This window comes from Perca flavescens, chromosome 9, assembly GCF_004354835.1.
Source record: "Perca flavescens isolate YP-PL-M2 chromosome 9, PFLA_1.0, whole genome shotgun sequence".
NCBI classification, from domain to species: domain Eukaryota; kingdom Metazoa; phylum Chordata; class Actinopteri; order Perciformes; family Percidae; genus Perca; species Perca flavescens.
Genome location: NC_041339.1, coordinates 26,844,634 through 26,856,954, shown reverse-complemented (window position 1 = coordinate 26,856,954; position 12,321 = coordinate 26,844,634). Strand labels below are relative to the sequence as shown.

The window sequence follows — 12,321 nt, the reverse complement described above, 5'->3', positions numbered from 1 at the left end:
TCTCTCCAAAATAAATCCCTCTTTTCATACCCACTTCACTCCATCCCACTTCTGCTTATCCCCCCCCTCCCTTTCCCATTCCTTTGCTGTAGAAAAGTTTCACTCAAACAATGAAATTAAGAAATGAATTATAACTATTCAGATTTACTCTCTGTATGGATTTTGCTCTCGCAGCCCCCCAAGACAAATGTGGTCTGCTTCTTTAAAACAAGACTGTGGAGACATCAAGTCAAGATGTCCTGCAGGGCTGCTTCAACTGTACAGACTACCCTGTCTTTGAAGACTCATGTAATGAACAGACAGATGAATATGGCCACATCAATGGCCGTGTGACACCTGCTAAGCAAACTGTCCTTTATTCAAATGCAAAAAATGCATAGGTTTCTAAAACAAATGAGAAGGAAAACTGCTTTCTGTACAAATAAAAAGAGCTGGTGTCACAGAGAAGACATGGTGAGGGTTAACTTTTAGTTATACATGATTCAGTGTAAATTCCGCTGTAATAATCTCAAATGGAATGAAATGCATGATCGAGGTAATGACATAATCTCACAGGATGGTTTTACTTTGAAGCAGATGTCATATTACCTGAATCGTTTTTTATCTGGGAGTTGATACTCTTTTTTTATTTTTTTTCCTCTGAAAGATTTGTCTTTCCAGGTCTGCTCCTACACTTGACTTATATGTAAAGTGCTGCAGCGCTTTATTACTTATTTTACTTTTTTGTCCCTGTTCCAGAAAACAAGGACCCTAAGCTCTAAATCACTTCAGACCAGCTGCTCTTACTTCCCTGGTAACATTTACCTTCTCACTCTTTATCTGAATATTTAGAGCCCTGCTTTAATTCATAACTGCTGTTTTTGAGTTTTCCAGCCTTATGTGTTTTCTGTCTTATTGATTACTTACAGTAAGTAGTGGACTTCTTAGAAAACAGGGTTTAATGGTGAACCTCCTTTCAAACTTCTTTCCATGAACAGTCTACATGCAAAGCAGAGTAGTCTGTATTCTGTACAGTTAATGCAGCCCTGCCAAAATACATATTTATATTTTTTTATTAAACTGTCTGCCAGTGTCTTCTTTGATATTACCACTGGTGGAGGCCAAAGTCAGACATTTTACAATTGTTACCATAGTGTCTCCTGAACCAGTTAAATAAATGATCAGGGATTTCAGTGATTTTAGTAGGCTATGCAAAGTTTTGATCTTTTTTAATTACAGATTATTATTACATTTTTAAGACTTCAATTTGCTGCACTCAAGATTCTCTGTGCACTAACATATATCATCTTTAGGACTACAAACCTGCTGAAACTACTTATTGTACAGATTTATGGTGCCCAAAAGAAATGCATGGCATGCCAGAGCCTCTCCAACAGACTAAATGTTTCAATGTAATGAGAGCTGGCTCTTAGCATTTGGCTCGTTACACTGCAGCACTTTACTTGGACAGGCTTTTAAAACTTCAATGTGACAATAGCAACTTTGAGTTATCTTTCAGTATCTTTTGGAGTTTTAAAATTCATCAGTGGTGATGACCTTGATCTGATATTTATTTGAGTTATATTTTGGCTTCATCGTCCTATTTGTCCTATTTGTGGGAGGTTTTTAATATATATATATATATATATACATTATGTGTTTTATTGAGTATTTTTAGCCCTTGCTGCAAACCAAATTTCCCTTGGGACAATAAAGCTATAGTTGAAGTTGGGGGCTCCAGACAGATAGGCATCAGATAGAAAAGACGTTGTCTTTTTTAAAGACCAACAGAGGAACATGGAGTGAAAGAAATGACTTGGACAAGTCCAACTGGGAGATGAGATCAGGCTCATTCCAGAGAACATTTACCCTTCTCTCACACACAGGGAGGGCAGTTTTCTCCTGCCTTTTAGAAGCTAATCCTTTTATAGTTTCCCCACATTAGAGAGATAAAGCAGTGCTTTGCAGCACTTAACTCGCCTGTGTAGAGCTGAAGGTTTAGTGGGAGAGGAAGACAGAGACACCCTCAGCTACTGCTGTATGTCGAAATTGCCTTCACACACTGACAAACAAACCTTCATAATGATGCTTAAACCAAAGGGGGCATAGAAATCCCTATTCTTATGTGGCTTTATGGAAGGCAATAGATCACTCGTTCTGTCAGCCAGTCCACCATTTTGGTCCAGGCTAAAACATTTAATGGATGTTTTGCCCTGAACAGACATGCACGGATCCCAGATGAATCCTAATGGCTTTAACAATTCCCTAACCATGAAGAAAACGCTCCCCACAGGCTGAGATGGTAAAGCCCGAGCAGTAATCTCAAACTGGAACTTCCCTTTATTTAATGCACATAATTAGCATAAAGCTGTACTCTAGGGCTGGGCAATATATCGATATTATATCAATATCGTGATATGAGACTAGATATCGTCTTAGATTTTGGATATCGTAATATCGTGATATGACATAATTGTTGTCTTTTCCTGGTTTTAAAGGCTGCATTACAGTAAAGTGATGTCATTTTCTGAACTTATCAGACTGTTCTAGCTGTTCTATTATTTGCCTTTTCCCCACTTAGATGTTATGTCCACATTACTGATTATTTATCTAAAATCTAAGTGTGAAGATATTTTTGTCAAAGCACCAATTGTCAACCCTAGAATATCGCCGCAATATCGGTATTGAGGTATTTGGTCAAGAATATCGTGACATCAGATTTTTCTCCATATCGCCCAGCCCTACTGTACTCTATCAACTAGCTAGATCAACTAAATTACAGGCCTGTGTAATGCTAATTACGACATCAAAGTATGTAGCGCTAAAATAATCAGACTTGCATAATGATTAGAAGGGCCACTGACATGTTTCTGACCTTGTGCTCTGGATAGGCGCCATGAAGAATAAATAAAAAGATGACCATGGTGAGGTGTTAATCAGTGATATATATGGCCCCATCTTCTGGTAATGATGTAATAATGCAGTAGGCCCCAACCACAGTACGTTGATCTTTCACAAATTCCAAGAAGTAGCTCGTGAGCTACCGGTAGCTCGCGAGGTTTCCAGAAGCTCGCCAATAGGTTGACAAACTGAGACAGAAAATGACCACGATATTAAAGGTTAATAGGTAGCCAACTTTTTCTTGGACCCTGATGGGACTATTTTCAGTGATGTAGCTAACTATGTGGGCTAAAAGAAGTGTAAAATAGTCATGAACCTATAGAAAAATGATAAACTAAACTCAAAGGTTTTGATGAGACGATAAGATTGATAAGAAGATAGGATATCTTTGAAGTCACACTATCAGTGGTGGAAGGACAGGTTTAACTTGAAGGTCATTGCCGTCACACACTCACTGAAAATAATTTACTGTATATTCCCCAGAATTGTATTGATATCAGAACTGAGTCAATTCCTCTTCTTACTTTTTGCGGGGACATTTCTTTTATATCTGTACTGGATCTCAAGGACATCTGATAAAAGGAGAAATGTTTGAAACGGGTGCTGCTGGATTGATTTTGGTGTGTGTGGGTGTGTCTGTGTGTGTGTGTGTGTTTTGTTTGTGTGTATAAACCTCAATTAACACTTAAAAGATGTAATCCATTCTGTCACTATAGGTTGTTACATCCATGTTTCAGCATTGTTGTTTTTTTAATCACCCCAGTACACTACTCAATAAAAAATACTTAAGACAAAAGCTGCAAAACAATTCCCAGCAATATTGGCCTTTTAATAACAATAAAAACAGCCCAGAAACAATTCTAGGTTTAAGCAATAGCAAGCATATACTGTAGTAGGCCAGTAAAAGTACAATACAATCTGTAAATACATTTATAACTGAATATAACAACAAAATCTAGGTTGGACAGAAGATTTAATAAAAATAACTGAGGTCCACTTGTTTCTCTGTTAAGAGGCCACTCTGTAACTACGACTCTCTACTTGTGTTAATCCGCCCTTGTGAAGCAGGAGGCCTTGACTGCTTGGCTAATATCAAAACCGCCGGTCCTCACATCAGCATCTAGCTGACATGGAATTTACTAACCAGCATGAGAATCTGTTTTCAACCAAAATTTATGGATTCAAATGTAAAGTCAAACAATGGCTTTCAGCTGAAAAGGCAGAACAGTACAAATTCAATCATATGGATGTGATCACAGCAAAACAAAATAAGCAGGAAATAATGTGGTGGAAAAACTGGAATTTTAATCAGAAATTATTGAAAGTAAGGTGCCAAAAACCTGATACTTCAAACAAATATCTGCCTTAAAATATAGTCCCTGTTTCAAGCCTCAGCCAAAATGTGCCATTAACCTGTACGGTGTTAAGTCTCCACCCCGTGAGGCAGCCAGGAAGAATATGTGATCAGTACATTCAGTTGGTATTCTAGACTCTTCAATGGATAGGCCTCTAACTGTGCAAATATCAGTAGTCCAAGAGAACAAAACCAACTCAAACCTTCAAGTTTTAAGTGAATGGTTGGTCCACTGAATCAAAAAAATCCTAACTTTATTAAACATGTTAGAAACTGCAATGATACTGCTGTGAAGGCCAGCATAAAATAAACAGTTAAAAATGTTATTCAGGCTAAAATGGCCATCTGGGAGGTAAGGCCACTCCATTTGGGATGCAAGGTTCGTCCCATTGGTCCAGGCTGGTCCAACGCATGTGTTCCCATTCCAATTCAGAGCTCCATTGTATCCATTTGGCCATTTGTTTGAATTTCACTGGGAAAGGTAAATGTAAAATGCAAAAACAACCTGATGGGTATGGGTCCAGTATTTCTGTGGGTCAGTAGGGGGCCACATCAGTAGTTCTTTGCAAGTAAAAATCTGCTCTGCTACGGACTGTTATTAAACTCCAAAAGTCGAAATGTGCGGCCACTCTGCTGTCAGTCAAACAGGCAGATTGGCAATTATGGTCCCTGGAATACGGATGGCCGCGTTGTGTTAGCTTGTCAGTGACACAGGCCACCTGACAGACTTGGACAGACCGTCTCATGTAACCAGGTGAGCGGTCAGTGAGTGAAAGCGACCATTATCCATTGTCGTTCAAACGTTGAGACGACAGTCACACAGCTCCTTGTGAATTCTCTTGCGGATGCGCGGCATGTCCTCCTGACTGAACAGCAGAGGCTGCTTCACCGAGAGACAACGGCAGTACTGACAGAAAGAAAAGACAGTGAGGGAAAGTTATCCACAACCACAGCTAAGGTTGCCATATTGAATGTGGACAATGACAGAAGCTTCTCTCAAGTGTCTTTCGCGCCCCTTGGAGACTGAGCAATGATCACATTAATGTAGAAACCTGGGGCGGGAAAGACACACTGGAGACACAGCTATATTTTATTTCTATTTCTGGGGGGAAGACAGATAAAGTGAAGCGAGGGGGCTAACAGGCACAGGGGATGAGGAAAAGAAAAAAAGAAAAATGGGTGATAAATGAAGGACAAGACAGCGGTAAAGGTGGAAAAAAAATAATGTCTCACCTCGAGGACAAAAACTCCACAGTCACTGTCGTTTTTCTGCTGAGGAATACCCTGAGGAGTCAACAAGTCACAGTGAAACAGGGGACAAAAGATGCCACAGTTACAGCTTCTGGACTGAAATGTTTCTCTATGCATTTACTATAGTATATGCATGACTTTGTAGTGAGACAGTAATTAAGAAAAAGTTACTGGGAAAAAAAGTGTGGCATTAACTTGTATTGTTCAGGGTTCATATGGTGATCAAAAGTAACTACTGATTCCAGAAACCGCAATAAGGACTACAAAAAATGAATGTGTTTGGTCACTCATTTGCATTAATAAATAAAACAGTGACCTGCAGGTATGTTAGAATTATTTTGGCACCTTTCACAGACAATGTCTTTGTTATTGTATTTTACATTGTATTTCTGAGTCTTCTGTTAATCATAAATTAGCTTAGCACTATTTTCATTTTACAGAAATCAACTGTGCTGGGCAATATAAATGTTTTCAGGACACAAGGTGAACACAGCATGAGCATGTCAGTCAGGGTTCAGGGTTACCTTGATGATGGTAACCTTCCAGCCTTTCTGGAAAGCCGTCTGTTGCTTCTCTCTGGCTTCAGACTGAAGGTACTTCATAATGTTCTGACAGGAAAGCACACACACAGAGGACAGAGTTGTGCTGAAAATGGTGCAAAGGACTATCAAACATGTCAGTACTACCACATTTCCACTGTTAAAGTATTTATTTGATTTTATGAACGTTCAATACTTTTAATATTTTCAACAAACTTAAATTTCAATTCAGACTCCAGATTACTGTGTGGATTGCGCAAGCATAGAGATAGTTTTAGAAAGTGGAAGGTAAAGAGGGCTTAAATCAACACTTTAAGCAGTTCAGCAGGTGGCCACAAGGTGGGGCTATTGGTGCCATGCTTTGTTAAGCATCCGTGAGAATATAAACTAAATTTAAACAGGTAAATGTATGGTTTGGTGTCAGAATTTTGTCTTTCACACATTGGTCCACTCATTTACTATCATAGTATGCTCTGCTTCATTACAGCCTTATGATGAAAAACCTGGATTTCCAAAGAAACTGGCGCATACTGACTATCTGCTGCCACCGACATCAAAGTGAAAAAACAACTATTCATCGTGTGGCGTCTCTCGCCAGGAATTGATGGTCCTATAATTTATCAGAGCAGAGAGCAGAAAAGCTGGATTACTGATGATCTTGTTTGTTCCGCCCAGAGATTTGAAATCATTAAAAATCTGAAACAATGAAGTACAGTCCAAAGACATCAACAAGCACAGAGGCACTCACATCTGTGGTGTGTCTGAAGACGATGCCTTGGCTGTCGTAGTAACTGATGGTTTTGGTTGCCATGGTGACGGTGATGAGAGACCAGTGGATTTCTAAATGGATGGGAAATAGCAGCAGCCACTTGGAGAACAGGTCAACCTAAAATAATTCCACAAATTGACATACACGCAAATTAGATATCCAATAATGCAGATTTCTACTAACTGAGATTATTTGGCAATACTTCCAAAAGTCACCATCTACAGGACAAAAAACGTCTTTTCAGCAAAAATAGTTGTGCGAGAGAAAACTCAGATTGGACAGATAGGCTAGCTAGCTGTCTGGATTTACCCTGCAGAGATCTGAGGAGCAGTCAACCATAGTCCTCAGAAATCCACTGGAGTTTAAAATTCCAACACAAAGAAAGCAGAAGGAAATGGACATACATGCATCCGGCGGTATTTCCTGTGGCACCAGAGCAATCCCGGAAGTGGAACGTCAAGAATTTAGACTACTGAATTACTTAACATATTTCACAACATTGACAGTGAAATCTAGTTTCTTGCAGCAACTGGGCAATAGCTGCTGCCAAGCCCAGACTCTGAGAGGCAAATAAATTAAAAAACGAAAAATAAAATAGTGACATTAAAATTCAGCTATTAGCGATACTGTCAAAATAGAAAAATGGCTAAACTCCAAACTGTTCCATCTTCCTCCTTACTTTTTTAGTCCATCTCTTCACACCATCATAACCCTTGGCAACCAGCTGCTTGTGGAAAAAGCTGTTGAAAAAATGAACCTGAGAGAGAGAAATAACATTACACAGTCAAAATTCCATGCATACATTTATTAAAGTGCTCATATTATGCTTTTTCCCCTTTCCTTTATTTTGTTATATATCTTTTTGTGCACGTTATAGGTTTACAAAGTAAAAAAGCCCGAAGTCCACCCGAAAGGAATTTACCATCTCCAACAGAAAACACTGTTCACAAACTGCTCCAAACAACTCTATTGTAGTCCAGCCTTTACTTCTGTGACAAATCTCAAGAGTCTCAAACAACAATGTAATACAATTTTAGACTCCTACAGTGAGACCTTTTTATATTTCATATTCTATATCATTACAAATTAACATTTTAAGCATACGAACACACCATCACTTACCTTGTGTTGTGTGGCCTCCATGATGAGCTCTCCATACATGTTGATAATCTGAACAGCCAAAGAGAACAGTTTCAATGTAAGTCCGACATCCAACATCCCTAAAACTAAACTAAGAAATCTTTTCATTATTGATTCAACCTTTGAAGTGATTTTTGTGTCAGAAGGCCAGACAGAGTAAGAAGAAGTGGGATAGTTGCAAGAATGCTTTTCTGTAGCCGTTCAACCCTCAATCTGTCTTTACCTGGTCATTAAGCCAGTTCTGTTCCTCCAGCGTACTAAGGTCCTCCAGACCCAGGGTGTGTTTGTTATACGACACCATGAAGCCCGCAATAGGAGCAGAGGCCAGTCCCGCCCTATACCGATTCATCTCTCTTTTGATGTCCAGTCCCCTAAAAGAAAAACAAGAGGAGAAATGCAGTAGAATTTTTATACAAACATCTGAATTGTCTATTATACCTTTAAGGACATTTAAAAGGAATATGACGAGCTCAGAAACAGAAAGAGATGCCACAAGTGTGTGTGTGCATGGACTAACCTATTGCTGAGGTCAGAGTTGCCTTTCTTCTTTAGGTATTCCAGGACATCAGTCTCACTGAGAGGAGTGAAACTGCCGTACTTCATGTAGAAGCTCTCCAGAAACTCTGAAAGAGAGGATACGTATATGATTGGTTAGCTAAATAACAAACACATTGTTGTTCGGAAGATGAGCAGTTTTGTTTTCTCTGGTGTTAAAACCCAAATTCACAAAACAAATTCTGAATCCAATGCTGACAACCACAGAACTGTCTGTTCAGGTCTGTGTGCTAATACATTCAAGCAGTTACATTTCTGTGGATTTAACTTGAGTAAGATACTCACTGCTGATATTTGCACACCCTTTGTCACTTGTCACTGAACCAGTTTTTGCTTGCAGTTTTTCATTTGCAAACATTAGTGATGCCAACAACATGCTGCCCCGCAACAAAAAGACAAAACTTTATTCCAAGAGGACAGAACTGCGTGTTGTTTCTTGAAATTGTAAAAGAGAAAAACGCAATTTCCATTTCTGATCCATGAAACATGTGCAGATGACCGATTTGTTCATGCCCATGTGAAAACCTTGGTGAATCAGAGTTAAATTAGGTCTGTCCTGAAGGCAAAAATATCTCTTGGCTTTCTGGACTGTTTTTAGTATTATGCTTGATAACCAAGTCACAACAATAAATGAAAAGATCAGCTTCAAAAATTGTCTTGACTACCAATAATTTTAGGTCTTACCCAGAATATTCAGATCTTATTTTGAAAATAAGAAAATATTCCATAAAAGTTCTGTGTAAATGTTTCATGAAAATAGCCACATTTTATGAACGTCATACGACAGAAAAAGTGCTATCCTCAGCACTTACTTCTTCCAGTCTGTGTGTAACAAGATCAATGATTTACATGGCTTCATTTCGAAAAACTGAGAATGCATCTTACCGTGGATCATATCAGTAAGCTGCTCCAGGGTTTCTTTATTCTGTTGCTCTCCATCCATTTCTTGTCCGTTTGTTACTTCTGACTGTTCTTTGCCCCGAATTTCTTCTATCCCCTCCCAGGTTCCAGGCTGACAGTACAGCCCGTGGTCTCTTAATGCCCAGCTGTGCTGCATTCTGCACACTGTGATATAGCCCTGGAATGGAGGAGCAACCATAGCTGGATGAGAAGGGTCCACCTCCATAAGTGTGGAGCAGTGGTTGTCATTTGTTGGTGTGGGGACACTTCCGTTGGACAGAGTTACTGGTACAGACACGGAGTCTGTTCTGTCAGGAGTCTTGTCCACCTGCATCCCAGAGTCCAGGTCCTGGGGAGATCCTGACCTTGAAGCAGGTCCCAACTGCTGCGAAACAGAAATTAGTCCATTTGTCATTTCACACTTGATCGTGTTACCATCCTTCGCCTCCTCTTCAGGCTCAGTGTCACTTAGGTTTACCGTGCCTCCATTTACTAATGGAGATTTAACTGAGCTGGGGCCAGTCTGCTCTCCATGGTCCAGTTTTGCATCTTTGTTTTGCCCTGGCCTCTGCACAAACACTAATGGAGCTAGGGCATCAATTTTAGAACTGATGACAACACCACCTAAACATCCCCTTTTTATTTCAACTTCTACTTCCGTTTTAGATGCAGATATAGCTCCCATCACTCCCACCTTCCCCCTCCCTCTAACTACTGGTGCTGCCCTGCCTGCCATTCCCGACAACATCTTCTCCACAGTCCTGCTATCTCCACCTCCTCTCCCCCCTGACCCTTCTATCAACATGTCTTCCTTTTTCGGCGCATTCCTTTTCTCTGGAGCAACATAGCTCGTTATTGGTCCATCCTGCAGGGAGACTGTGACAGGGGGAGCAACAGGCGTTTGTGACTTAGTACCAGCCACTACTTCAGTCCTTTGCACCTTCTCATATCTGTCACCTTCATCCTCTGCTTCCTCTACCATCTCCTTGGTCAAATCAAAACATTTGAAACCTGTCAGCTGGCCATCCACTTTCCTTTTTGGGGTGTCCCTAAGGTCCTTGCCGGCCCCCCTCCCTCTCCCTCTTCCTCTTACCTTCCCTCTGCCCGAGGTTTGGGCATTGTGTCCTTTACTGTTGGGGCCACAGCAGTCACATGCCTTAGGAGTCCTCTTTCTGCCTGATGTACGGCCATTGAGTAGTGGGTTCTGAGTGGTGCTAGGTGTCTGTGGAGAGGACCAGGCTGATGCTGGGCTTGAGTTAGTAGTAAGTGCTTTTGCTGGGGTTACAACAGGGGGATCTGGATCAGCAGGAGTTGAAGTAAAGGGCTGGGTCAAATCTGAGTTGGAGGCAAGGTCTGGGGTGAGGAGATTGGTTTGTGTTAGGTCCTGATCTGTAGTATCTCCAGAGGGAGGCACTAGAGGGGGAGCTGCTTTAGCAGCAACAGTTAAATGAGGTGATGCTGATGGTGTTGTTTTCACTGGGGATGCAGCGCTGCTGTGAACCATGACGTCCTCCTTTGGCTCTTCAACCCCATCCCCAACACATCCCTCCCCACACTCCTGTCCTCTCCTTCCCTTTGGTCGGGTGGATTTCAGGTGTTGTGGTTTGTTCCTTCCTTGGTTGTTAGCCTGACGCTTCCCTTCAGAAATTCTTCAATAAAGTGTTTTTCGTGTGTAGAAAAAAAAAAGTTGTTCCCACCGTAGAGTTCATTGACTAGACAGCGGATTAGAACATGGCAGATATCAAGTGTTCCTCAGTGATGTGGATGGAATAGTAACACCACCATGGTCTCCTAATTAGAGCAAGTGGAAATTTAGAGAAAGAAACAGGGAGAGAGAATCAAAGCCAATGAAAGATATGTTAGCAAGCTCCTCAAATAAATTAATTATGGTTTAATTGTGACAATCATGGCTCATTATTTAAAATAATATCAAAACAATCTTTTCCATATTCAGCAGGAAACCATTGCAAAACGGAAGGAGCAACTACAGTGATGTTATCGTGAATTAACAGGTGGATAACTGTTCAGATGCAGTATGTGGTTAATTTGTTTGAGCTGCAACTAACTGCGCAAAAGATATCCCGACTACACAAACAAGTAGTCAACTGACATTTTGTGCATTTAGTAACATTACTTTCACATTTTTAAAAGGGGTGTTATTTCGTTCGGAAGCGAAACTTGTAGTTAGCTGAGGTTAGCAACATAGCAGCGACAATTGTTGAGCTGAAAATAATTAGTGTATATGCAGATAAATTAGCCATTAGCAGGTTTGCTTGTCGTCTCTAACATATTTTCCAGCGTATGGTAAAATTCCCACAATCAATTAGCTAAGTTATTAAGTTTAATAAAAACAAACGTTACGTTAGCTCAGGTGACGCTAGTGACATTGGGCACCAGGCTGCTGGCGCATGCACACACATCATTTAAGAATATAACGTGCCACCCGATAATGTAACTAATTCAAGGTAACGTAATCGCATTTTACAAAGTTTCGCATAAGTTAGTAATTCCCTGAAGGCTAGCTAAGCTAAGTTAGCTAGCTTCAGCCTAAACACAGGCGAAACCACAAAGCAGCGACTATACACATTTCCTCCATTTTCAGTAGGAAGCTGGAGACGTCTAAAGACAGAAGAGAAGCTGCGAATCTGTATCTGACGTGATATAGGGTATAAGCCAAAAGCATGACAAAAAGAGGAGACAAAGTAATCATTATACACTACCTTGTCTATTAAATAACAGTTTCGTCTGACCACGATTTGAATAAACAATTCAAGCTGCCGTCGCTTATTGATTGCGTCACGGCGTCGGTCTCAGCTTCGGTTGCGTCCGGATCGGTCCGAATGCTTTCGATGTTCTCCAGAAGTAACTTCTTCTTCAGTTGCTTGTTTAACGGCGGATGCGGACTAACTTAGCGCACTACCGCCACTCCAGAA

General features: G+C 40.5%; 1 protein-coding gene across 4 annotated transcripts; it reads right to left on the bottom strand.

The window, feature by feature from the left end:
* Positions 1–3,678: 3,678 nt before the first annotated feature.
* Positions 3,679–12,234, bottom strand: senp5 (SUMO specific peptidase 5). Of its 4 annotated transcripts, XM_028587945.1 has the most exons (11): positions 12,109–12,234; positions 10,482–11,179; positions 9,374–9,773; positions 8,451–8,556; positions 8,157–8,304; positions 7,916–7,963; positions 7,473–7,550; positions 6,773–6,910; positions 6,010–6,093; positions 5,468–5,518; positions 3,679–5,141 (listed from the first exon to the last, which is right to left on the bottom strand). In XM_028587945.1, the coding sequence occupies exons 2-11, from the start codon at positions 10,890–10,892 to the stop codon at positions 5,031–5,033; spliced, it is 1,575 nt and encodes a 524-aa protein (XP_028443746.1). In that variant the 5' UTR covers positions 10,893–11,179; positions 12,109–12,234; the 3' UTR covers positions 3,679–5,030. The 4 variants fall into 4 exon arrangements, with proteins under 4 accessions (XP_028443746.1, XP_028443743.1, XP_028443744.1 ...); XM_028587942.1 differs by having other exon boundaries at positions 9,374–11,179; XM_028587943.1 differs by lacking the exons at positions 3,679–5,141; positions 5,468–5,518 and adding an exon at positions 6,560–6,634 and having other exon boundaries at positions 6,009–6,093; positions 9,374–11,179.
* Positions 12,235–12,321: the final 87 nt, after the last annotated feature.